This window comes from Lepidochelys kempii, chromosome 2 (genome assembly GCF_965140285.1).
Source record: "Lepidochelys kempii isolate rLepKem1 chromosome 2, rLepKem1.hap1, whole genome shotgun sequence".
NCBI classification, from domain to species: domain Eukaryota; kingdom Metazoa; phylum Chordata; order Testudines; family Cheloniidae; genus Lepidochelys; species Lepidochelys kempii.
The window spans coordinates 195,132,375-195,159,621 of NC_136381.1; the positions used below are offsets into that span (position 1 = coordinate 195,132,375).

The 27,247-nt window shown below is 42.7% G+C and overlaps 1 protein-coding gene and 1 long non-coding RNA gene across 7 annotated transcripts in view; both read right to left on the reverse strand.

Annotated features, from left to right (window-relative positions):
• Positions 1 to 3,275, reverse strand: part of CNOT10 (CCR4-NOT transcription complex subunit 10) — a 73,479-nt gene extending 70,204 nt beyond the window's left edge. For all 5 annotated transcript variants that reach the window (XR_012157496.2, XM_073333355.1, XM_073333352.1 and 2 more), the window contains exon 1: positions 3,166 to 3,275. Coding sequence is in view for 4 of the 5 variants with exons in the window: in XM_073333355.1 (XP_073189456.1) it covers positions 3,166 to 3,187 (22 nt within the window). In the remaining variant the exon portion in view is untranslated. The remainder of the gene's footprint in view (positions 1 to 3,165) is intronic.
• A 6,535-nt stretch (positions 3,276 to 9,810) lies between these two features.
• Positions 9,811 to 27,247, reverse strand: part of LOC140907427 (uncharacterized) — a 49,091-nt gene continuing 31,654 nt past the window's right edge. Inside the window, exons 2-4 of one of the 2 annotated variants that reach the window (XR_012157498.2) lie at positions 19,623 to 19,782; positions 16,317 to 16,537; positions 9,811 to 10,337 (exon numbers count right to left, since the gene is read on the reverse strand). This is a non-coding gene — a long non-coding RNA (uncharacterized LOC140907427). Of the gene's footprint in view, positions 10,338 to 15,994; positions 16,538 to 19,622; positions 19,783 to 27,247 lie in introns of those variants that run through there. The other variant, XR_012157497.2, reaches the window with a different exon arrangement.

Genomic DNA, 27,247 nt, shown 5'->3' on the forward strand with positions numbered 1-27,247 from the left:
TCGATCCAGCGCGGATCGATTTATTGCATCTAGTCTAGATGCGATAAATTGACGCCCAAGCGCTCTCCTGTCAACTCCTGTACTCCAGCACCACGAGAAGCGCAGGCAGAGTTGACAGGGGAGCGGCAGCAGTTGACTCACCACAGTGGAGACACCACGGTAAGTCCATCTAAGTACGTTGACTTCAGCTATGTTATTTACATAGCTGAAGTTGCGTAACTTAGATTGATCCCCCCCTAGTGTAGACCAGGGCTAAGTGAAGTTATTGTTCATAATTAGAGCTGGTTGGAAAACAGGTTTTATCTTCCTGTGGAAAATGTCAACAAAAAACATTTTTCATGTTTGTTTAAGTGTTCTGTGGAAATTTTTGACTTTTTAATGAAATATCAAAAACCTGAAAGATTCAGTTCAAACTGATATTGCAATGTCTCTTAGTTTGGAGCTGCAGTTTGTGTACCTTATGTTCCCATTTTCATCTATGGGCTGGGCTCTCTAGCTGGACTAGATTTCCTGTGATGCACCACTTTCTCCACTCTGGGTGAGGGGAGAGGGTATGTTACAAGAGTCTCTAGCCATGGTGCATCATAGGAGACATAGTCCAGACAGTGAAGCCAGTCTCTAGAGGAGAATGGGAACATAAGCCACCTGAACTATAACTCCCATGAGGCACTACGGTGCTATTTTGAATAAAAGCTTTTCTGTTTTTGATCATTCAGTTTCTCAAAATAATATTAACATTTTCAAAATAAAGCAAATAATTTTCACTAAAAATTTAGTCAAAACCCCACATTTCTTTTGAAAAACTGTATCAATAAAATGTTTTCAACAGTCCTGATAATAACTCACCCAGTAGAGGACAAATATAGCACAGTACACTATAGTATGAATGCTACAATAATATGTATGAAAACTAACCTGTGTTTGATCAACTTGATAGAGCAGCATTTTCCTTTCTAGGAAACTCAATTAAGGCAAAAATAAGTCCCTCACTTTAAAAGTTTTTCTTGTAAGTCTTAAGTTCTCCTGTTATTTAAGAAGAGTGTACATCCTTATAAAGATGCACAAAACAACTAGGTGCATATGCACAAGACAATTTGGTACACATCTTCTATCACCCACCCAACACACAAGATTTTTGTTTTGTTTTATGTTAGAACGCACACATGAATTCCTCTCTGGACCAGTGCAGTGAGAGAGGCAACTTGCCCTCCCATCCTCAGAGGCTCCTAATGGCCAATTCAACATTCAATGCAGGACAAGGCAGTGCTCAGGACTGTTTTAGCTTGTGCTCTTGTTGCTCAGGTTTTAATGGACCATTGCAGCAAATAGTCACCAGGGCATAAGCACATCTTGGCCATTTCCCCCTCCACACTGCCTGAGCCCCATCCTACTGGGCCAAAGGGATCACAAAGCTAGTTGGACTTTGTGAACCATGGGTATTATTTAGGGGGCCTGCCCAGTGTAACAGCAACTGTCAATCAGGCCTTAATTTTTTTGTGGGGAGGGGCAGAGGTAGGAGATTGGGCATGTGAGGGTTGTTTTACTAGTATTACATTAGTAGTATTTCATTTTACTAGTATTACTTCATGCAGCATCTATTTTTAAGTAGGGGATGAGGATGGTCCTTGGTCTCCCATCTAAACCAGGTGACCAGGACTGAGCCTGCTTAATTTCAGAAGACACATCCACAATCAGAAGCCATACTAAACTTTCACAAAGCAATACATTTTTAGCGTCTTCCAACTTCACACTCCATAATTTAGGGAATTAAAATCAGACGTTCAACATTTTTCAGGGGTTTTTTTTTAGTAAACATTTATTGAAATGCTTCGTAAAACTCTGAGTTAACGGTTCTCTGCATTCCATACAACCAGCCTGGGGAATTCACTTTTGTAGGAGACCACTGCATCAAAAACCAAAGAAAGATTTTTAAACAGAGCTAGTATATTAAGGCGGTCGTTCTCATTCAGGGGTACACATAACCTTGGGGGGGGGGGAGTGCACAGAGGTCTTCCAGGGGGTACATCAATTCATCTAGATATTTGCCTAGGTTTACTACAGGCTATGTAAAAAGCACTAGCAAAGTCAGTGCAAACTAAAGTTTCATACAATGACTTGTTTATACTGCTCTATATACTACACACTGAAATGTAAGTACAATATTGATATTCTAATAAATGTATTTCATAATGATATGGTAAAAATGAGAAAGTCAGCAATTTTTCAGTAGTGTGCTGTGACACTTTTGTATTTTAATGTCGGATTTTGAAAGCAAGTAGTTTTTAAGTGAGGTGACACTTGGGGTACACAAGCCAAATCAGACTCCTGAAAGCGGTACAGTAGTCTGGAAAGGTTGAGAGCCATTGCAATAGCGTATGAGCAGCAACACTAATAGTCAGGCAAACGGAGGTGGCAGGGCCATCAAACCCCATTCTTCCAAGCATGGGGTACACGTGCCCGGTGCAGGGCTCAGAGCGAGCACCTGGCAGGAGAGAACCTGGCCACAGGGCGGGAGGCAGTGGGCTCCTTGCAGCATCTCATCCCGGGTGCTGCCAGAGGCAGGACATCCCCCTAGACGGGCCCCGGGCCCCACCCAATAGCCCCAAGCCCAGTGCCAGGCACCCACCGCTCAGGGGCAGGCGGGGCCTCCGCAAGACAGGGCACCAGGGGACCCCTGCGGGAGCCAGGCAACTGCGGAGCCCCCCAGCGGCCAGACCCCAGGCGCCCCCGCCCCAGCGCAGGAGCCAAGATGTAGCGTGGCCCCAACGGCCGCTCCACCGCCGAAGGAGGCTCGGGACCTGCCCCGTGGAAGCCGGGGCAGAGACCGAGGGGACACCACCCAGCCGCTCACACGGGCGCAGCGGGAAGCGCCGACGCCGGGAACGCGCGTCACGCACCCAAGCCCCGCCCCGCCAATGAGGGGGCAGCCCCCACCCGCCAAGCAAGGAGAAGGGGCTGCCCGCCCTACTTCGCCTCCCGCCGGCGGAAGGGCACAACACGACGGTACTAGTCGGCCGGCGAAGAAAGAGGCTGTTGCTTATATCCCTCCGCTAGGACGGGGTACAGGCCTCCGGCGAGCCTGGGAGGGGATCCCTGCGCGGGGAGGCGTGAGTCCCCGCACACAGAGCCAGAGGCCGGGGTCAGCGGGGCGCTTTTCATACTCACCGCCCGCCTTGTCCGCCGCCATGGTCGCTCCCCTCCCGCGAGAATCCAGTGCCTGGGCGGCGGGCGAACACCGCCCCTTCGGGGAGACGAGCCCGCTGGCCCCGCCCCTTCCGCCCGAGGCCCCGCCTCCCCGCCGCCTGCCGGAGCCGCTTGCGCCTGAGGCCAGGGTAGCCTGGGCTCGAGCTGCAGGCTCGACGAGCCCCGTCTTCCCGCCCGTCTCCCTGCAAAACCCAAGTGACCCTTAATTCCTCCCCACCCTGACCAAGCCAGCCATTCATCTACACTCTACAGTGTCTGGTGCCGTTGCCCGAGCCGCTCATCCCCCCCCAGGCGGGTGTTGAAATGGAAAGCGAGGCCCCACCCGCCCTGTGCCCCTGGAAACGCCATTGGCCAGCGGAATCCAGGACGGGTTTTCCTTCCTGCCTTGATGGTTTGATTCTGCTTGGTTCCACTCGTCTGTGTACAGTCCTGAACTTCAGTGTTCCGTGAAGAATTGTATTTACTTGCAAGATCTCCGATCTGAGATCCTTGTTGGTGCTTGGATGAGTTTCTCTAAAAGCATTTCCTAGCCTGCTTTGTATCTTATATGGATTATATGACTATGTATTGATAAGGAGCTCATCACCATAGCACTAAACGTGCAGAAGGTGGCATTGTGTATGAGTCTTAAATTCCTTTCAAAATTGGTGTTTGAATCCCATATTAATCCTGCCAGGATTCTTCCTACTTCTGGCCTCATCCCTGTGAGGCCTGTTTCACGTGATTGATTTAAGTGTCCATGGGATTCTCTGTGCTGTAGAAAAGAGCATTTAGAGACACCATCCAGATTCTTTGAACACTTATTTTTATATCTTTGTAGTGATGATTTATTTTTAAGACATGAGCTTAGGCACTGCAGCATCCAAAGTACTATAAGTATCACAAAGATTCACACGTTTAATAATGATCTGGGTATAACAAATAAGCTATTTTCAGTATTCATCTGTGCCAATAACATCTTCAGGACTAAATCCTCAGCTGATATACATTGGCATAGCTCCGTGGAAGTCCATGGAGCCCCTGAGGTCAAACCTTTAGATAATTACCATTTTTAGTGTGGCAGTTTTCCTCCTTTGTTTAATTCTATAAGCTTTATATATGTAATAATGGGTTTTTCTTAACACCGGATTGCTTTTGGGACAAATGCTTTAAGACTGTTTCCATACTTTACTCATCTGCTAACTTAAGTACACTCATCTGTATTATTCTGTACTATTTCTTCAAATTTGGTTCTCCAAAATTTTGATAAATTTCATTCCTGTTTAATATTGACTTTTTTATATATTTGCTGCAGTAAGTGTGAGCATAGCTTAATCAATTCCATTTGTTATATCATCAGTATTACTGACTTTGTTACCAGCTAGTCATATTTGTTGTTAAGAGGGACCAGATTGTCTTGGAACATGTATCTGTTGCCCCCTCTTCCAGTAAGGTTAAGACTTGAGGGTGAAATCCTATCCCCTGAGGCAAAACTCATTGCCTTGACTGGGGCCTGGGAGTCCCATTCTGTTAAGCCTCTTGATATTCTTTTCCCAATCACACTGTCAGAGATCTTGGAAAAAATATTTCTGTGAAGTTGTGGACTTAGTATTAGACATTTTTGAGGGTGGCAGGAATTCTTGTAATTTTGTTATTAGAGTTTTAAGTGTAAGTTAATATATTTTGTAAAAGTAATGTTTGCTGATATTTCATGTTTTCTTTTCACTTAACCACCCCGCACATGTGTCAAAAGAAGAGGTATGGGGTGGAGTTATCTTGAAATTCTTAGCCTATGTCTACACTTACCATTTAAAGTCCCTTTTTTGCACTAAAACCACAGTAGTGTCTACACTTGTTAATGACTTTTTGTGGTGAAACTCAGAAGTTTCACCACAAAAAGAAAACCACCTTCACAAGAGGCATACAGCTCTTACCGCTGTTCTTTTTGCATTGTTGTGAACTGTGTTCTACCAGTGTAAACACCTTTTGACCTCTGAAGGATATCCCACAGTTCCAAAAGTGACCACTTTGGCCAGCATCTCCGCTGCTCTGACGCCAGGTAAACGGCTGTCCGCCCCTCCCCCTGTAAACCCCGGGAAGTTTGAAACTCCCTTTCCCTTTGCTTGTAGATATGGCAGGTCAAGCAGCCAGACAGCAGGGGGGTTTTAAAAAAATGCCACGAAAGAAACAAGGAAATAATGGGACATGAAGCAGGGCAGCGTGGGGCACTGAGCAGGGACCCAGAATGCCTCTCCACCATTCCCAATAGACCTATCAAGAGAGCTGCACTGTGGGATAGCTGCCCTACAGTGCTGCTCTCATGGGGGGCGATGGAAGTGCTGCTAGTGTAAACACTCTCTGGTGCCTGAGGAATTAAGTGAGTACACAAACCAGCGCTTTTCTTTCACTGGTTCCCTGTCACTGGTGAAACTTACAGCGCAAAAACTCTGCAAGTGTAGACATACCCTTACTCATGAGTACTTCCTAAGTTCTGCACCTTGAAATCAGTGTGTGTGTGTGAAGGTTGCAGGCCAAGTCTATATTAGCTATGTCAGCAAATATTCCTAGTGTAGACACAGCTCAAACTAGCAGAAAAGTATTTTGCCTGTGTAGCTCATACTGGTTCAGTAAGTGAAATAAGCTACTCTAGCAAAAGCACATTTACACTAGTATAACTGTGTCTATACAAGGGCTTTTGCAGTTATAAAAGTGTTCCCAAAAATAACTGTGGTACTCCCCAGGGGTACCTATGCTTGTGGCATCTTACCACTACCTGCCCTCAATGTTAAGCAGCCTTGTCTGTAACCCCTGGTGGTCACATCTGTCAGGAATCAGGGCTTGCAGCAAAACCAGTCTCTGGTCAGTCTAATGAGCACCGCTGACTTATAGTAGGTTGTCACGCTACACCACCTGAGTATTGGGAAGAATCAGCAGATTAGCTCTTAAGCCCAGCAGCAGCGGTAGCCGGCTGCTCAAAGCATTTGCCAATGATAATAAGGTGATAAGTAACAGCATGGATTTGTCAAGAACAAATTGTGTCAAACCAACCTGATAGCTTTCTTTGACAGGGTAAAAAGCCTTGAGGACGTGGGGAGCAGTAGATGTGGTATATCTTGACTTTAGTAAAGCTTTTGATAGTGCCTCACATGTCCTTCTCATAAACAAACTAGGGAAATGCAGCCTAGATGGAGCTACTATAAGGTGGGTGCATAACTGATTGGAAAACCATTCCCAGAGCATAGTTATCAGTGGTTCACAGTCATTCTGGAAGGGCATAACAAGTAGGATCCCGCAGGATCAGTTTTGGGTCCGGTTCTGTTCAATATCTTCATCAATGATTTAGATAATGGTATAGAGAGCTTTGGAGGATAGGATTAAAATTCAAAATGATCTGGACAAACTGGAGAAATGATCTGAAGTAAATAGGATGAAATTCAATAAGGACAAATGCAAAGTACTCCACTTAGGAAGGAACAATCCATTGCACACATACAAAATGGGAAATGACTGCCTAGGAAGGAGTACTGCGGAAAGGGATCTGGGGGTCATAGTGGACCACAAGTTAAATATGAGTCAACGGTGTAACACTGTTGCAAAAAAAGCAAATATTATTCTGGGATGTATTGGCAGGAACGTTGTAAGCAAGACACCAGAAGTAATTCTTCCACTCTACTCCACAATGATTAGGCCTCAAGTGGAGTATTGTGTCAGCGTTGTCTCAGCCTGTATTCCCAGCTTTACCCAGCAAGCCCAAATTGCTTCTGAATTCCCAGCCCAGACCCCTTCTTTTCTCTCTGTATACAGGCCCAACCTGCTCCTTCCCAACTGAATCTCATCTTCCATTAGGTTTTATGGAGTCCTGGCTCTCCTGCAGGTGCCGTATGTTAATCGACCTAATTTAACCTGCTCTGCTTTGGTAGCATAGGCACCCATCACAGTTTCCTTATTCCACATTACCAAAAAGCTTTTGACCTCTAGGTGGCACTATATTACAAATTAATATATACTAATATTTTCCCTTTAGTATATATTTTAATGCATATAAATGCAGCATTTTAAGATGGAGTTATGCTTTAAAATGTAAGCTAATTAGACAAAATAAGTCATGTGTAGCCATTAGGAATTAATTTGGCAATCACATTATATATACACATCACAAACCTGTTACAATGGTGGAATTAGTTCTTTTGAGATGATAGGCAGCACATTGACCTACAGAATAAGGAATGGTGCTTCAGCACCTTTGTTTGTTTACACAGTGTAAATAAAATAACAATGGAACAGGAAGTCTGTGGAATAGCAACATCCTGAATAAACTTTTCATGGTGGTAGTTCTTGAAAAGAGGTAACTATCTTTCTCCCCAATCTTTGTACTCACCTTCTATGCACTGTATGACTCTTCCCGTCCCCATACCTACATCTTTATTCTCATTTTGGAATACTATGTTCCTTCCATTTTTCTCTTCTGAAAGATCTAGTGGTATTTGCATGGTAATTGGTCCCATTCTTGGGAGCAGCTGAATTGTGCTTGGTGCAGAACTGGCTTGGGGAACAAAAATGGCTTTATAGCTTTATGCCACTTTTGCAGCTCCCCAGTTTTGGTGTTGTCCAGAAGCAGTTTGGCCCCCAGTGACAGTACTTCCAAACATCATGGTATTTGGGGAAGAAAAACTAGAATATTCATATTCAATAAGTTAAATGCTCCTCTGTGCAAAGGGCTACCACAAAGTCTGTGTCCCACTCAAGTCCCATTTAAGTGTTCAAAATAGGATTTAAGTAAGACTTGAGTGGTACTTTGCACATGGGAGCATTTCAGCATAGGTATATTATGGTCCAATCCTCAATGAGGCAAAATTTCCATTAAGTTCAACTTCCACGTGAGTAAGAGCTAAAAGATCTGGCCCTTTACTTGCTTTGAAATATTTATGTAACCAAACAAAATGTCCCAGAGTAACTGGTTGATGCAAAGTACTGATGTGCTTGCATGAGAAGTTTATGTGTATCATATGTTTCAGAGTAACAGCCGTGTTAGTCTGTATTCGCAAAAAGAAAAGGAGTACTTGTGGCACCTTAGAGACTAACCAATTTATTAGAGCATAAGCTTTCGTGAGCTACAGCTCACTTCATCAGATGCATATCGTGGAAACTGCAGCAGATTTTATATATACACAGAGAATATGAACCAATACCTCCTCCCACCCCACTGTCCTGCTGGTAATAGCTTATCTAAAGTGATCATCAGGTGGGCCATTTCCAGCACAAATCCAGGTTTTCTCACCCTCCACCCCCCCACACAAATTCACTCTCCTGCGGGTGATAGCCCATCCAAAGTGACAACTCTTTACACAATGTGCATGACACTCAAGTTGGGCTATTTCCTGCACAAATCCAGGTTTTCTCACATCCCCCCCACCCCCATACACACACAAACTCATTCTCCTGCTGGTAATAGCTCATCCAAACTGACCACTCTTCAAGTTTAAATCCAAGTTAAACCAGAACATCGGGGGGGGGGGGGGTAGGAAAAAACAAGAGGAAACAGGCTACCTTGCATAATGACTTAGCCTAAGACTTTCCTCTTGTTTTTTCCTACCCCCCCCCCCCGATGTTCTGGTTTAACTTGGATTTAAACTTGAAGAGTGGTCAGTTTGGATGAGCTATTACCAGCAGGAGAATGAGTTTGTGTGTGTATGGGGGTGGGGGGGATGTGAGAAAACCTGGATTTGTGCTGGAAATGGCCCACCTGATGATCACTTTAGATAAGCTATTACCAGCAGGACAGTGGGGTGGGAGGAGGTATTGGTTCATATTCTCTGTGTATATATAAAGTCTGCTGCAGTTTCCACGATATGCATCTGATGAAGTGAGCTGTAGCTCACGAAAGCTTATGCTCTAATAAATTGGTTAGTCTCTAAGGTGCCACAAGTACTCCTTTTCTATTTGTATCATATGCATCTGAACAGCACTTTGCATCCTGCAACCTTGCTACCTTGTTCCTTGACAAAGTGATCTGAGATGCAGAAAATTGAAAACATGTACATATATTAAATCTGTAGCCTTGAATAGACATTGGTCCTTGAGAATTTTCATTCTCTATGCTTTTCAATAAACTTACCTGTTTCATTCTGTGGGGGAAGTAAAAACTGAACATTTGATACCCTAGTGCATTTGAAACTCTAGTGAAGCCAGTGGTGTTCATTGAGAAGTGAAACTAACAACTCTCCTAACATGAATGTTAAATAAATGAAAAAAGAGAATTTACAGAATATTATTTGTTTGTTTGTGGTAGTGCTTATGATGATCTACACGTTTTTCCAGACATTCAAAGAGGAATGGGTCCTCCCTGAGGAGCTGTTGAAGTGTTTTCTCCAAAGATATAAACAAACTTGTCCATCTCCTACCCCTTCCACCAACTTAGTGTTCACCCTTTACTCTGTTATACTATAACATTTGCAAGCATTTTATTGATAGGGCAGTAAACTAAAAGGGGATACTGTATTTGTATTGCTATCTAGATTTTACCAGATTTTCCCACAGCCAAAAAATGAGTCTCAATAAGAGTTCTCAAAGCAGACTTTGTGCCTCCATATGGGAAAGAAAAATCTTAACATACTTTTTCATTCCAAGCATTTTATTTTTTAATTTTCTAAAGATGTTTCAATAATTTTGAAGCATTTTTTCCCAATGCCAAACCTAACATAAGGCTGGCTATATTTTGTAGCAGTCATGCACTTTGCTAGAAGGCATTTGAATATTCCAGTTAGGTTTTGTTGTTGTTGTTGAGATAGAAGAGGCTTTGTTTATTTACTATTTTACCAACAGATTGATCCTCTGTAAAATTCAGCGCCTGGTGTTTTGTAATACACATTTGCAGATCACGAGTGACATCCACATTTTTTGTTACTTATGTGGAAAACCAACAGGGAATCCATAGTTATTGACTCCCCTTATTCTGGGGGCCAAATCATAAGGTCCTTACTCCAGATGGCTTCAGGATCTTTGCATGTGGCACTTTATGATTAATATGTTGTTCTTTTTGGCCTAGGTTTTAACATGCCCCGTTTCATAATATAATTAAATCCGTTGTTTGTAGCTCTGATCAATTCAGGGTGGAAAGCTTTAGTAATAAAGTGTTTTTTCCTCAGGCAAGAGCACTGCAGAGTTAAAAAAAAAAACAAAAAAAAACATAGTATCTTCAGTTTATTTTCCAAGTTGCTAATACAAATAGAATTCAATGCATTTCCCTGGAAATCCTATCAGCTTCTCGATAGAGGAACGTACCAGATCATATTTGTATTCTAAACAGTCCAGCATCCTAACCTTTGCCAGTGGTTAATATATGTGGCTTCAGAGGAATGAGAGTTGTCCCCAGATTTTGATGCAGTCATCAAAATGCAATATCAAGATATTTTGCCTTGTAGTTCTTTGTGGCTGCATTTGGCCAGCATATATTCCCTTTTTGTAGTTTCTAAGGGGATCCTGGCAGTTCAAGTACATTTGCTCAGCTCTCCTCATGCTAACTTATATTTATCAGCCAAAATGGGAATTAGCATCCGTGTTCAGCACATTGTTCACATTCCCTAAGTAAGATAAGACTCACTAAAATGTGGACTAAATCAAATCCCCATGCAGTTTCCTGAAGACTATTATAGCTCTGGAGCCAAAGGTTTAGGATCACTGACTGTTGCAATGTTTTAGGACCCTATGTACAGGGGCAGGGTGATTCTGCTGACTCATCTTGGCATCCAGACCAGGTGCATTGTCATCAGATCCAATAATCATAGAAATGAGAGATGTAGAGCTGGAAGTTTCAGAGTAACAGCCGTGTTAGTCTGTATTCGCAAAAAGAAAAGGAGTACTTGTGGCACCTTAGAGACTAACCAATTTATCTGAGCATGAGCTTTCGTGAGCTACAGCTCACTTCATCGGATGCATACTGTGGAAACTGCAGCAGACATTATATACACACAGAGATCATGAAACAATACCTCCTCCCACCCCACTGTCCTGCTGGTAATAGCTTATCTAAAGTGATCATCAAGTTGGGCCATTTCCAGCAGAAATCCAAGTTTTCTCACCCTCCACCCCCCCCCCCCCCCCCACAAACTCACTCTCCTGCTGGTAATAGCCCATCCAAAGTGACAACTCTTCACAATGTGCATGATAATCAAGGTGGGCCATTTCCAGCACAAATCCAGGCTTTCTCACCCCCCCCCCCCACTTTTTTCCCGGGGACACACACACATACACAAACTCACTCTCCTGCTGGCAATAGCTCATCCAAACTGACCACTCTCCAAGTTTAAATCCAAGTTTAACAAGAATGTCTGGGGGGGGAGGGTAGGAAAAAACAAGGGAAAATAGGCTACCTTGCATAATGACTTAGCCACTCCCAGTCTCTATTTAAGCCTAAATTAATAGTATCCAATTTGCAAATGAATTCCAATTCAGCAGTTTCTCGCTGGAGTCTGGATTTGAAGTTTTTTTGTTTTAAGATAGCGACCTTCATGTCTGTGATTGCATGACCAGAGAGATTGAAGTGTTCTCCGACTGGTTTATGAATGTTATAATTCTTGACATCTGATTTGTGTCCATTTATTCTTTTACATAGAGACTGTCCAGTTTGACCAATGTAAATGGCAGAGGGGCATTGCTGGCACATGATGGCATATATCACATTGGTGGATGTGCAGGTGAACGAGCTGGAAGTGACTCTCAGACTCAGACTTTCAGGTCAGAAGGGAGCATCATGATAATCTAGTCTGACCTCCTGCACGCTGTAGACCACAGAACCTCACCCACTCATTCCTGTAGTTGGCACCATAACCTCTGTCTGAGTTACTGAAGTTCTTAAATCTCGATTTAAAGACGTCAAGTTATAGAGAATCCACCGTTTACTCTAGTTCAGACCAGCAAGAGATGTGTACCCCATGCTGCAGAGGAAGGTGAAAAACCCACAGTGTCTCTGCCAATCTGACCTTGGGAAAAATTCCTTCCCAACCCCAAATATGATGATCAGTTAGACCCTGAGTATGTGGGCAAGAGTCATCAGCTAGACTCCTGGGAAAGAATTCTCCGTAGTAACTCAGAGTCTCCCCCTGTAGTGTCCATCTCTGCCACTGGAGATATTTACTAATAGCAGTCACAGATGGGCCATATGCCACTGTAAACAATCTCATTGTACCATCCCCTCCATAAACTTATCAAGCTCAGTTCTGAAACAAGTTAGGTTTTTTTGTCCCCACTACTCCCCTTGGAAGGCTGTTCCAGAACCTCAGCCCTCGCATGGGTAGAAAATTTCATGTAATTTCAAACCTAAACTTGTTGATGGTCAGTATATATCCATTCATTCTTGTGCCAACACTGGACCTTAACTTAAAAAACTCCTCTCATTCCCTTATCCCTCTGATGTATTTATAGAAAGCAATCATATCTCCCCTCAGGCTTCATTTTGTTAGGCTAAACAGGACAAGCTCCTTAAGTTTCCTCTCCTAAGGTAGGTTTTCCATTCCTCCGATTATCCTAGTAGCCCTTCTCTGCACTGTTCCAGTTTGAATTCATCTTTCTCAAACATGGGAGACCAGAACTGCACACAGTATTCCAGATGAGGTCTCACTGGTGCCTTGTATAATGGTAAGAACACTTCCCTATCTCTACTGGAAATACATTGGGTGATACATCCCAGGATTGCATTAGCCTTTTTCACAGCTACCACATATTGGTGGTTTATAGACATCCTGGGATGGACTAACTCACCCACATCTTTCTCCTCCTCTCTTGATTCCAACTGATACATCTTCAGCTTGTATCAAAAATTCTTGTTATTAGACTCTGAGTGCATAAGCTCAAGAAATTATCAAGTCCAGCCCCCTGTGCTGTAATAGGACCAAGTAAACCTAGACCATCCCTGGCCCCAGGTGTTTGTCCAACCTATTTTTAAAAACTTCCAATGATGGGGATTCCACAACCTGCCTTGGAAGCCTATTCCAGAGCTGAACTACCCTTATAGTTAGAAAGTTTTCCCTAAAATCTAATCTAAATCTCCCTTTCTGAAGATTAAGCCTATTACTTTTTGTCCTACCTTCAGTGAACATGGAGAACAATTGATCACTGTCCTCTTTATAACATACCTTAACATATTTGAAGACTATTATCAGGCCCCCTTCAATCTTCTTTTCTCAAGACTAAACAAGCCTAGTTTTTTAACCTTTCCTCATGGATCAGATTTTCTAAATCTTTTATCAGTTTTGTTCCTCTCATCTGGACTCTCTCCATTTTGTCCACATCTTTCCTAAAGTGTGCCATGCAGAACTGAACATGGTACTCCAGATGAGGCCTAACCAGTGCCAAAGAGAATGGGACACTTACCTTCTGTGTCTTAACTATGACCCTCCTGTTAATGCACATCACGAAGATATTAGCCTTTTCCACAATGGCATCCATTGTTGACTCATATTCAACTTGTAATCCTCTATAGCCCAGATCCTTTTCAGCAGTACTACTACCTAGCCAGTTATTCCCCATTTTGTAGTTGTGCATTTCATTTTTCATTCCTAAGTGAAGTACATTTCAGTAGGCTTTTATTGCATTTCATCTTGCTGAATTCAGACCAGTTCTCCAATTTGTCAAGCTCATTTTGAATTCTAATTCTGTCCTTCAAAGTGCATGCAACCCCTCCCAGTTTGATGTAATCTGCAAATTCTATAAGCATACTCTCCATTTCATTATCTAAGTCATTAATGAAGATATTGTATAGTATCAGACCCAGAATTGACCCTTGCAGGACCCTACTAGATATGCCCTCCCAGTTGGACAGTGAACCACTGATAACTACTTTTTGAGTACTGTCTTTCAATCATTTATGCATCCACCTTATAGTAATTTTGTCTAGACCACATTTCCCTAGTTAGCTTATGAGAATGTCATCTGGGACTCTCTCAAAACCCTTACAAAATCAAGATATATTACATCTACTGCTTCCCCACTAGCCACTAGGCCAGTAACTCTGTCAAAGAAGGACAGAGTTTGGGTTTGGCATGATTTGACAAATCCATGCTGGTTAGTCCTTATAATCTCACCTGTCCTCCAGAAGTTCTCAAAGATAATTGCTAACAGTTCCAAGATTGCTTTAGCTAGTTCTGTTCTAAGATGAAATTCAACAGGCCCTATCAACTTGAATACATCTAATTTATCTAAATATTATTTAATTTGTTCTTTCCCTATTTTGGCTTGCATTTCTTCCCCCTTGTTGTTAATATCAATTGTGTTGAGTATCTGAGTACCATTAAACTTTTTAGTGAAGAGTGAAGCTAAGTAAGCATTAAACATCTCAGCTTTCTTGATGCCTCAATTATTAGCTCTCCTTCCCTGTTAAGAGGACCTATGCTTTCCTTCATTTTCTCTTGCTTCTAATGCATTTAAAGAACCTCTTCTTATGGCCTTTTATGCCCCTTGTAGGGGCATATGTTAGGATATAGATATTCAGGCCTGTCTGTAAAGGCCTATACTCTAAGAATTTAGGTGTATTGTTATCACTTGGCTAGTGATAGAGGTATAAAAGAAAGAATCAAAACCACTGTCTGCCAGTGTAAGGGCCTTCTCTTACTGTGACAGTTTGTGGCCCTGTGCTTAGGCTAAGGCCTTTGGCTAAGCAGCAGAGGCAGCCATAAGCTGGGAAGCGAACAGTCACATCCTCACATTCCAAACTAGTCACATTGAAATAAGGTGCTATTGGGCTGTTAGGCACTATCAGGACAGGATTGTATTCCTATCACCTCCAGAGAAAGGGAAGTGCCTAGAAAATGTAAAAGGAAACTTAGTTTGATAGCATCCTGTCTGGCAAGAACTCACTTATCAATAGCTGGGATGTGAAATCCTCACTTCTGTATTGTCTTGTCATTATAGTTCCCACTTTGCTGTTGTTTGTCTGTATAATCTCTGTCTGGTTCTGTGATTGTTCCTGTCTGCTGTATAATTAATTTTGCTGGGTGTAAACTAATTAAGGTGGTGGGATATAATTGGTTACATAATCATGTTACAATATGTTAGGATTGGTTAGTTAAATTTCAGGAAAATGATTGGTTAAGGTATAGCTAAGCAGAACTCAAGTTTTACTATATAATCTGTAGTCAATGAGGAAGTGACTGGGAGTGGGTGGGGGTGGGCATGTGGGTGTGTGAGATGGGAACAGGGAATGGGGGTAAGAAAATTGGAATCATGTTTTGCTAAAGGGGGAAATGGGAACAGGGAATGGGAGTAAGGAAGTTGGAATCATGTTTGGCTAAGGGCAGGAATGGGAACAGGGACACAGGTGTAAGGCTTTGTGGTGTCAGACCTGGGAAGGAGGATACTAAGGAAGGAAACTGGAATCATGCTTGCTGGAAGTTCACCCCAATAAACATCGAATTGTTTGCACCTTTGGACTTCGGGTATTGTTGCTCTCTGTTCATGCGAGAAGGACCAGGGAAATAAGTGGGTGAAGGAATAAGCCCCCTAACAGCATAAAACTCATTTTGTACCTTAGCCTGTTGGATTTTGTTTCTATGTGCTTGTGCTATTCTTTTGTACTCCTCCTTCGTAATTTCTCCATGTTTCTACTTTATGTAGAATTTCTTTGATTTTCAGATAAATAAAGAACTTCTGATGGAGCCATATTGACCTCATACTATTCTTCCTATCTTTCCTTAGCATTGGGATAATTTAATACAATAATAATGTATATCAATAAAATACTTAATTATATAACACTTAATGGGTTTGATTTTTCTCTTCCATATGTAAATAAGAAATAACTCCATTTAAGTCAATGGCATTGCAGAGTTATACAACTGGTTTAATTGCACAGCGAATCAGGCCCTACAGCTTCAAAGTGCAATACAAGTATTAAGTAATTGATCTAAGTAATCCAAATAAGTGCAGTATGTGCAACCATGTTGCAGTTAATAGATTAAATTTCCTACCAAAATATTATGGGCTGGATCCTGGGTAAATCCACTGTGTAAATCCAGAGCAAATACACTCCAGATTGACATTGATATAACTGAAATCAGAATCTGGCCCCAAATGTTTGAATCTCAACCAAACATGTAATAGATCATCGAAGGAAGAAATTTTATGGTTCATTTGCCTCTCACCTGTCCCAGCAATAAAATATGCATCTGTCAAGAGCTGGGGGAAGGAAAAGGAAAGCCTCTGGCCTGCGTAGATTCCAGGTCCAGACGACAGCCAGGAGAACTTGTGTCTGAGAGGGGTTAAGTTCGGCTCTGTTCAAGTCTGTCATCTTACTGGGCAGTCTTTTGGTGCTGGCTGTTGAGGATTGGAGAGTGGGATGTTCATTGTGATTTCTGGTATTATCCTGTAATGACAGTAGCACATATTTTGCATTCTGTGTGTGGGATACTGTCCTTCCCTTATTCGGTGCTCAGAACCAGTGAAGAGATAAGAACTGACGCTTGAAAATCATAGTCCTATGACCCAGCTAGGATATAAGTAAGATGGTCTTACTGGGTGCAGAGAATCCAGCAGCGTGAAGTGGTTTTGCCTTGTCCAGCTGGTGCCCTACACTCTCCAATGCAATTCAAAACACAAAGCTGCTTCTAGACAGCATTGCTTTGTTATTCACTCAACTTTACGAGCCTTGTCACAGTTAATTGGATTTGTGACGTGTTCAGATGTTTATTTCTTGACTCCTCTGTCCTTTCCCCTTCACAACACACATGCACATAGAAACTACAGTGGACAAAATGTCACATGTGATTTAACACAGGACCTAAAAATATGCAGCCATGTATGGATGTGCAGTGAAAACTTTAAAATGTACAAGGTGCTGCATACTTAAAATATTTAATTCTGATACATATAAATATATTTTTCACTTAGCTTCTATTTGTGAATATTTGTACATGTGTGATGCTTTCCTTAGAATCATAGAAGGTTAGGGTTGGAAGGGACCTCAGGAGGTCATCTAGTCCAACCCCCTGCTCAAAGCAGGACCAATCTCCAATTTTTGCCCCAGATCCCTAAATGGCCCCCCTCAAGGATTGAACTCACAAGCCTGGGTTTAGCAGGCCAATGCTCAAACCATTGAGCTATCCCTCCCCCTTTTTTGTGACATTGTCCTTTTATTTAATTATATCCAGGGTTATCCAGGCACTCAAATACTGACTTTCTTGATCATTTTGGACATCATCACCATCCTGCCTGTCATTCTGGCCTATACCTTGGGCATCATCTTCAACTCGGATCTCTCTCTATGTCTAAGGGCTTGTCTTCACTAAGGGGTAAGTTGACCTAAGTTACGCTACTCCAGCTACATGAATAACATAGCTACATGAATAATGTAGCTGGAGTCGACATAGCTTAGGTTGACTTACCCTGGTGTCTTCATTGCGCTGCGTAGATGGGAGATGCTCTCTCCTTACTCTTCTCAGAGAAGTGGAGTACCAGGATCAACCGGAGAGTGCTCTGCCATCTGTTTAGTGACACCCACTGCGTTGACTGCAGCAGCGTGGATCTCCCCGGTAGTGAAGATGAGCCCCAAGACTTGCTGATTCTTTCTGCATTACATCAGAGGTATGGCCTTGCTTATCCATCCACAAAGTTAAAATCTTCAAGCTTTCATCATCTTGCATCTCAATTACTGCAACTTTCTCCTCTCTAGCCTTGAAAAATGCAATCTTTCCCTGTTCACGTCCACTCAGAATACTGCTGCAATAATAATTTTCCTAGCCTGTTGCTTTGACCGTTACCCCCTCCCTTTCCATTCCTCCACTGGGTCCCCCTTCTCTATTGCATCAAACATAAGCTGTTTGTATTCACTTTCAAGGCCTTTCATGGTCACTCCCCTCCCTTCCTATCATCTCTCATTGGCTGTTGAGCTGTGGATACCTGCCTCTGATCACCCACTTGTTAAATATTAAAACAAACACCTTCATGCTTTCTCCTACACTGTTGCATGCTCCCCATAAACATCTGCAAAGCTACCTCATTATCCACCTTCAAATCCCTCACCAAAACTCTCCTTAGCTGTGATGCCTATAAAAAACAACTCGGCTGATAGTGTGCGGAAACTACTGCCTATGACAGTGACCAGTGTTGTCTCATTGTTTACTTGTGCTCCCTCTTCTATCAAAAGTCACTTGTTGTCTCATGTCTGACACTTATATTGTAGGATCCTGGGGGGGCAGAGACTGTCTTTTTGTTCAGTGTTTATGCAGCACCAGCTCAATGGAGTCCTGGTCCATGACAGTAATATGGTAATACAAATAATAATGTATATAATCATCACTCTGTGTCATTCCGAAGCCTAGAATTTCTGCAGAGTCAGTGTAAAGTGACTGAAACAAGATAAGCATGGTTGAGGGATCTCTTTATTAGACTATCACCAGGTTCAATCATTACTGAGATTGATGGTCTATTACCATCCAAGTTTTAATTTCTCAACCATTTTTTGGCTTTTTTACCCACAAGATTTTACGAATTACACCCATGTTTTCAGCTACTATTAATGAATAATAAAATAATAATAATAAATGTCTAGAGAGATATTATTGCAAGTGTGTGCTATTTTGGAAAAGAAAACAAAGCACAGAAAATCTGAACTGGCTTTTTGCTTAAAAAAAAAAAATCTATAATTTATGGATTCTCTGAGAGAAACCTGTGATGTTAGGTAAGGCCACTGCCTACATCCATCACTTCATTATGTGTTCCATGTAATGATTTTCATTTACAGTTTATAAGCCCTGATTTAGACTTTGAACTCCACACTGAAAAATAGCTCTTAAAATTTTTACAAAGTGAATTGTGTATTACTTTTCACTACTAAGATACTTTGATGTCAAGATTTGTAAATAAGCAGAAAAACGAGGAGATTGGTAACTGTGTACAAGGGACCACATGAAGCCCTTTAAAGGAAAAAGTCACAAAGGAGTCACATCTACATACCGTAGGAAATCACTAGCAGATGTGCTAGACAGCAGGCCTTCAGAAGTGTATAATGTTATAAATACCTGTGTATCTGGTTACAAAATGTTTCAGACAGACTGGAAACCCATGGCTATCCCATAAGAACTGGTACATACATGAGAGCTTAGTGACACAAGCAATGTGACAATCATAATGGATGTAGCAAGACCCTGTGCAGATTCTATATTGTCTGGGGTTAGAACAATACTGGGGTTAGAACAATACTGAGTCATGCTTGTTACCAACACACCATCCATTCATGTATTTAATCAATATACACAAAGGGCTATACAGACCCATTTGTGTGTTTCTAAAAATGTGTGTTACCATTCCTGCATAAGTTTGGGTTTACATAATGAAATATAATGTTTACATAATGCAGTGTAGTACCAGTGTTACTAAAATATCATAGAGAGAGTGGGACTCCAATTCAGAAAAGCATTTAAGCAAATACATAACTTTACATTTGTACTTACCTCAGACTGAAGTCAGTGTGATGGTATTACCCCCAGGGTGCTACCTGTTGTACTGGGGTACCACTGAGCCTGCCTGTTCTGCCAGCCTGGGCTCCTTTATACTGCCCTGCTGAGCCAGGTCCTCAAGCCTCCTCCAGCACACACACAGGGACACACCCACCTGCAGAAAGACACAGACACTGAAATCAGCTCTGCATGGGAAGACTCAGTTAGGGAATCGCCCAGCACTCAAGTGCACTCCCACTCTGGAGAGTAAACCCAAAATTGTATTGTGTTGTGCTGCACAGAGAAGTGTACAGCATAAGCTAATTGAATTTTGCTTCCTCCCTCAATGTGGAGAAAGATATTTCCCCTCCCCCCGTTATGAATTCCACAAGCTGGCTTTAGAATGAGGGCATGGCTACACTTGCAGATGCAGAACTCTTTGAGTTAAACCAGCCTTCGTAGAGCGCAGTAGGGAAAGTGCTGCAGTCTGTCCACACTGACATCTTCAAGCGCACTGGCATGGCCACATTTGTGCCATTTGCAGCGGCATTGGGAGGGGTGCATTATGGGTAGCTATCCCAGCATGCAAGTGGCTACAACATGCTTTTCAAATGGGGGGTGGGGTGGAGTGTGACAGGGAGTGTGTTGTGTGTATGTGGGGGGAGAGAGAGTGGGGTTTGGGGAGGCTGAGAGCATGTTAGCATTCTGTCTTGTAAGTTCAGACTGCAGCAGACCCCCTCTCCCCCCCACCTCTCTCTCTCTCACACACACAGCATTCCACACTAATGGTTGCTTTGTCCTGGAGCAGATAAGCAGCCAGCTGTCAGAAACTGAGCTTTCAAAGGCCATATCCACATTCCTACAGCCGATTCCAAACAATGACAAGAGTGGCCACTTGACTTAAGGGGATTATGGGACGTTTCCGGAGGCTGATCAGAGTGCAATAAAGCAACACCTCATTCACAATGGCGCTGCGGCGCTCCAGCGAGGGCGCAGCAAACGTTACTCCACTTGCTGAGGCGGAGTACCAGCAGCGCTGTAGCCGCAGAGTCAGATTACTCTATGTGCCTTGCCAGTGTGGACGGGTAGTGAGCTAGTGCGCCTGGGCTCCTTTATTGCGCTGTAACTCACAAGTGTAGCCAAGCCCTAAACAAAAACGAGTTAACTGCAAAAGGTTGATTTTAAGTGATTATAAGGGATAGCAAACAGATCAAAGCAGATTACCCAGCAAATAAAACAAAAACCTGTAATGTAAGCTTAAGACACAGAAGAAACTGGTTACAAGTCGTAATTTTTCACTCTAAATATTCTTTCACAGGCCAGACACCTTTTCCAGTCTGGGCTCAGCTCTTCTCTCCCCCTTTTGTCTTTGTTTCTTAGATGTTTCCAGCAGTCATCCTGGGCAGGAATTCAGTGAAGAATGCACCCTGATTAACTCACTTCCCTGCCTTAAATAGGATTTACATAGGGCAGGAATCCTTTGTTTCCCAGTTTGATCCCCACCCCCTATTAGTGGAAAAATACTAGTAGTCCAAGATGGAGGCCAGTATTAGGTGACATGATCCCATGGCCTGCAGTGTCAAAGCAGCCATGAGTCAAAGGTTGTTTGCAGCATCCCAGGAACGTGGGAGACCGCATTGGCAGATAAACACGCAAAAAATGTTATTAAGCATGAACAAGTTGACCTAGAGATCCCCTTAATCAAAAAGGAGCTAAGGAAGGAAAGGCAAGACTGGGCACATGAAACAAAGGGGGAAAATTCCATGAAATATCCCCAATAGTTGAAAATGTTGAGATAACCCAAGACCCTGAGAAGAAGAGCAAAGTGGCTGTGTTCAGAATTTTAACAGGTCATGGTAATATGTTTCTAATAAACAAACATAAAGGATAGACTATGCAAAACATAAGGTCCCCAAAAAAAAATACATCATCTCTGATGGAACTGTAAAGACTGTACAGGTAAATGGAGATATTTTAGATGAAAACTCAGAAGCCTTAAAGTAACAATATTATCTTTGAAAAACCTAGCCAGAATACAAGGAAAAACAAGGAGCCCAATTAAAAAGCTATTCTATAATTCTTTAAGAATACTGGGAAAGGTGACAGACTTAGGTTATAACCTATCTATGAGATTCAGTGAATGGCCTTTATAGACTCAGGAAGTGAGTCTGCTGCATCATAAAACCCAAGAAGAAAAAGAAGAAGGGGCTGGAGGGCTATCAGCTGGGGGCTGTGGTTGGGTGAGGGACTTGACTGGAGAACCAGTTGGAGTGAGGGAGGGCAGAATGTCTGAGAAGTTGGGGAGATACAGGCTGAAGGAGGCTGCTGATCCTCAGGACTAGGAGGGAGGACAAAGAGATGGAAGATGTAATTAATGATACTGAATCTAGTTTAGAAAAGGTTGGAGGTGGATGTCAGGGAGGAAGACTGGTTACAGGTTAGGAAAAAGAAAAGGGTGTATCTCCCTGATCCAGAAGAAGGAGCAGCAAGTAGGAGGACAGACTGTGAAGAGCTACAAAAGGATCTCACAAAACTGGGTGACTGGGCAACAAAATGGTAGACGAAATTTAATGTTCAGAAATGGAAAGTAATGCACATTGGAAAACATAATCCTAACTATACATATACAATGATGGGTTCTAAATTAGCTGTTACCACTCAAGAGAGAGATCTTGGAGTCATTGTGGATAGTTCTCTGAAATCATCCACTCAATGTGCAGCGGCAGTCCAAAAAGCAAACAGAATGTTAGGAATCATCAAGAAAGGGATAGATAATAAGACAGAAAATATCATATTGCCTCTATATAAATCCATGGTATGCCCACACCGTGAATACTGCGTGCAGCTGTGGTTGCCCCATCTCAAAAAAGATATAACAAAGCAACAAAATAATGGAAAAGATGTTATGAGTGATACTGGGAATAACAGACATTACATACTGTTGATAGAGAAGGAGTGAACATAAGAAAAGCCATACTGGGTCAGACCAAAGGTCCATCAAGCCCAGTATCCTGTCCTCTGACAGTGGCCAATGGCAGGTGCCCCAAAGGGAATGAACAGACAGGTTATCATCAAGTGATCCATGGACCTATCTTCCATGAATCTAGCTAGCTTCCTTTTGAGCCCCATTATACTATTGGCCTTCACAACACCCTCCGGCAAGGAGTTCCCGAGGTTGACAGTGCATTGCGTGAAAAAATACTTTCTTGTGTTTGTTTTAAACCTGCTACCTATTAATTTAATTTGGTGGCCCCTTGTTCTTGTATCATGAGAAGGAGTAAATAACACTTCCTTATTTACTTTCTCGATACCACTCATGATTTTATAGACCTCTATCATATCCCCCCTTAGTTGCCTCTTTTCCAAGCTGAAAAGTCCCAGTCTTATTAATCTCTCCTCATACGGAAGCCGTTCTATACCCCTCATCATTTTTGTTGCCCTTTTCAGAACCTTTTCCAATTCCAGTATATCTTTTTTGAGATGGGGCAACCGCATCTGCACGCAGTATCAAGGTGTGGGCGTACCATGGATTTATATAGAGGCAATATGATATTTTGGAATCCTATAAAAAAGCAATATTGCATTTCTTTAAGAGTACTGGGAAAAGTGAAAGATTTTAATTCAAGAATTAATCTATGTTGTCTAGTGTTTGGCAGTCATAGACTCAGCAAGTGAGACTGCATCACCATAAAACAAAAGAAAAAGGAGAAGGAGGCTGCAGTCATTCCCTGGGATGAGGGAGGCCATTAGTGAGAATGAGGAAGTCCAGGGGAAGAGTAACCCCTGAGATCCTGTCCAGGAGTAAGGAGTCTAGTAAAGAGGCTAGAGGGGGTGAAGTAGCCATGGGCGGTTGAGTAGGTTTCTATGCAAAACCAAGAAGCAGACAAGGGAAGAGAAAGAGGCTGTGTAGAAAGGATCCTAGGAAAACAGCAACAGGGATGGGGACTGAGTAGACTTAGATTGTTGGTTATAGTGTCCCTGAGTTGGAACCCAGTGTAGTGGGCAGGCCCGGGTTCCTCTGCCAGCCATTGGTAAGGGGAATCCTGAGCTGGGGCTCAACACCATCTGGAGAAGGCATTTGGACAGCGGTCCTGCTGGACTTTGTAAATCCAGAAGGGGTGAACTAAATGGGGACCTGGCCACAGAGCCAAGTTACCAGAGGAGAGACTATTGCAGAGCAAGCACAGAACAGAAAGGGGCACCCAGTGCCACAAGAGCTACTTTCCCAGATCAAGACAGGCGGAGGCACGCTAGTGGCCAATATGTGAACCCTGTTACAAAACCACATTGTCCTCAGTGCCTAAAAGCTAGGAAATAAAGAGTTGAAGTCAACAGCCAGATCTTTGTTTCTCTAACTACCCCAATATAAAACTTACCAAGCCTCCCCTTACTACTATTCCTTCCACAGCACATTGTTAATACCCAAAGCTTCTTAAACTACCATGCAGCCTTAACACTGACAAACATACAAGAAGGACATATATGTTAACAGCACATATCTTTCTTTTAACTTACGATTTTCCTTTTGGATTTCTTAGGGAAAAAGGCAACTTGTAATACATCTCCTTTTTGTATATATATTGGAGTTAAGTATCCGGGGGTAGCCGTGTTAGTCTGTATCCACAAACAACGAGGAGTCCGGTGGCACCTTAAAGACTAACAGATTTATTCAGGCATAAGCTTTCGTGGGTAAAAAACCCCACTTCTTCAAATATGTGGAGTGAAAATTACAGATATAGGCATAAATGTATATTGGCACATGAAGAGAAGGAAGTTACCTTACAAGTGGAGAACCAATGTTGAAGGCCAATTCAGTTAGGGTGAATGTAGTCCACTCCCAATAATTGATGAGCAGGTGTCAATACCAAGAGAGGGAAAACTGCTTTTGTAGTGAGCCAGCCACTCCCAGTCTCTATTCAAGCCCAAATTGATGGTGTTAAGTTTGCAAATGAATTGTAGCGCCACAGTTTCTCTTTGAAGTCTGTTTTTGAAGTTTTTTTTGTTGAAGAATGGCTACTTTTAAAATTGAATGTCCAGGGAGATCGAAGTGTTCTCCTACTGGCTTTTGTATGTTACCATTCCTCATGTATGATTTGTGTCCATTTATCCTTTTACGGAGAGACTGGCCAGTTTGGCCAATGTACATGGCAGAGGGCATTCCTGGCACATGATGGCATATATCATGTCATAAATATAAAGGGAAGGGTAAACCCCTTTGAAATCCCTCCTGGCCAGGGGAAAGCTCCTCTCACCTGTAAAGGGTTAAGAAGCTAAAGGTAACCTCGCTGGCACCTGACCAAAATGACCAATGAGGAGACAAGATACTTTCAAAAGCTGGGAGGAGGGAGAGAAACAAAGGGTTTGTGTGTCTGTCTGTAGTCGTCTTGGCCAGGGACAGAACAGGAATGGAGCCTTAGAACTTTTAGTAAGTAATCTAGCTAGGTATGTGTTAGATTATGATTTCTTTAAATGGCTGAGAAAAGAATTGTGCTGAATAGAATAACTATTTCTGTCTGTGTATCTTTTTTGTAACTTAAGGTTTTGCCTAGAGGGGTTCTCTATGTTTTGAATCTAATTACCCTGTAAGATATCTACCATCCTGATTTTACAGGGGGGATTTCTTTATTTCTATTTACTTCTATTTTTTATTAAAAGTCTTCTTGTAAAACACTGAATGCTTTTTCATTGTTCTCAGATCCAAGGGTTTGGGTCTGTGGTCACCTATGCAAATTGGTGAGGCTTTTTATCCAACATTTCCCAGGAAAGGGGGGGGTGCAAGTGTTGGGAGGATTGTTCATTGTTCTTAAGATCCAAGGGTCTGGGTCTGTAGTCACCTAGGCAAATTGGTGAGGCTTTTTACCAAACCTTGTCCAGGAAGTGGGGTGCAAGGTTTTGGGAAGTATTTTGGGGGGAAGGACGCGTCCAAACAGCTCTTCCCCAGTAACCAGTATTAGTTTGGTGGTGGTAGCGGCCATTCCAAGGATAACGGGGGTAATATTTTGTACCTTGGGGAAGTTTTGACCTAAGCTGGTAAAGATAAGCTTAGGAGGTTTTTCATGCAGGTCCCCACATCTGTACCCTAGAGTTCAGAGTGGGGGAGGAACCTTGACATGGTGGCACAGTGGTGGGATTAACCTGAAATCATTTTGAGATCCAGTTGAGATTTTTTGAACTAGAAATACAGATTTTAAAAAGGAATTTTTAGGAAGTCCAGAAGGCAGCTTTGAAACTGAAAGCAGCTTGGTTTCTCTCTGCTTTGTGGCCAAGCAGAGACAAAAGGGGATTATCTTGTGAATTGCAGGTTTCATTTGCCTGGAGGCAGGGTACTTAACTCCTGCAGGGAAATTCACAGTCTTCCAACCCAGAGGTTTGTTTTTTTTTTTCTTTTCTTCCTAAAAGTAAATAGGGGGTGTGTGCTCTACCCATTTGCCTGGAGACAAAAGTGGCAGGGTTTTTTTTAGGATTTTGATTTTTTTTTTTTGTTTTACAAGGAGCACAGGTTTGAAAAGAAATTTTTTTTTTTCTTCGTTGGGCTGGGTAAGCAGGTTTCCAAGTAGTTGGAGGTTTTTTGCTTTAATTTGGGCCCAGAGCAGAGACAAGGGAATTGTCTTTTTCTGTAGGCTGACAATCACTATCAGAGAATAGGTATTCTATTCCAGCACAGCAAAATTTTACAGCCAAGTTTTGTTTGTTTATTTCTAAACCTCAGGTGTAAAGTTAGTTAAAAACAGAGAGGTTAGAATGACCAAATCCTCAGCTCGACTACAGCTGGAATTAGCCAAATTTCAGGCTGAGGAAAAACAAAGGGAACATGAAAGACAGATAGAACTCATGCGGCTGGAGAAGGAGGTACAGGAGGCTGCACACAAGAGGGAAATGGAGGCAAGGAAGCATGTGGAGGAGGAGAAGGAAAAAGAGAGGAAGCATGTGGAGGAGGTGGAGAGGATAAAGGCCCAGCAGAATATACCAACAAACCCTAGCAATCCTTCTCCAGGTACCACTTCCCATCCCAGAAAGTTCCCCACCTACAAGGCAGGTGATGATACTGAGGCCTTCTTAGAAAACTTCGAAAGGGCCTGCCTTGGGTACAACATCTCTACCGACCAATACATGGTAGAGCTGAGGCCACAGCTCAGTGGACCCTTAGCTGAGGTGGCAGCTGAAATGCCTAAAGAACACATGAACAAGTATGAACTGTTTAAATCCAAGGCGAGAGTCAGAATGGGGATAACACCCGAGCAGTCTCGTCGGAGGTTCAGAGCCCTAAGGTGGAAACCAGACATGTCATTTACCCGACATGCCTACCACATTGTGAAACATTGGGATGCCTGGATATCAGGAGCAAGTGTTGACTCTCCAGTAAATTTGCCCTTCCTAATGCAAATGGAACAATTCTTAGAGGGTGTTCCTGAGGAAATAGAAAGATACATCCTAGATGGGAAACCCAAAACTGTAATCGAGGCAGGAGAGATTGGAGCCAGATGGGTGGAGGTGGCAGAGAAGAAGAAAACTGGTCGCAGTTGGAGCGGAGACCAGAAGGGACCACCCCAGACCACACCCTATTACCGGGGGCCGCCCAAAGCCCCACCTACCTCCCAAAGAACCCTCCAGACCCCTTATCGTCCCACCACCCCGTTCTC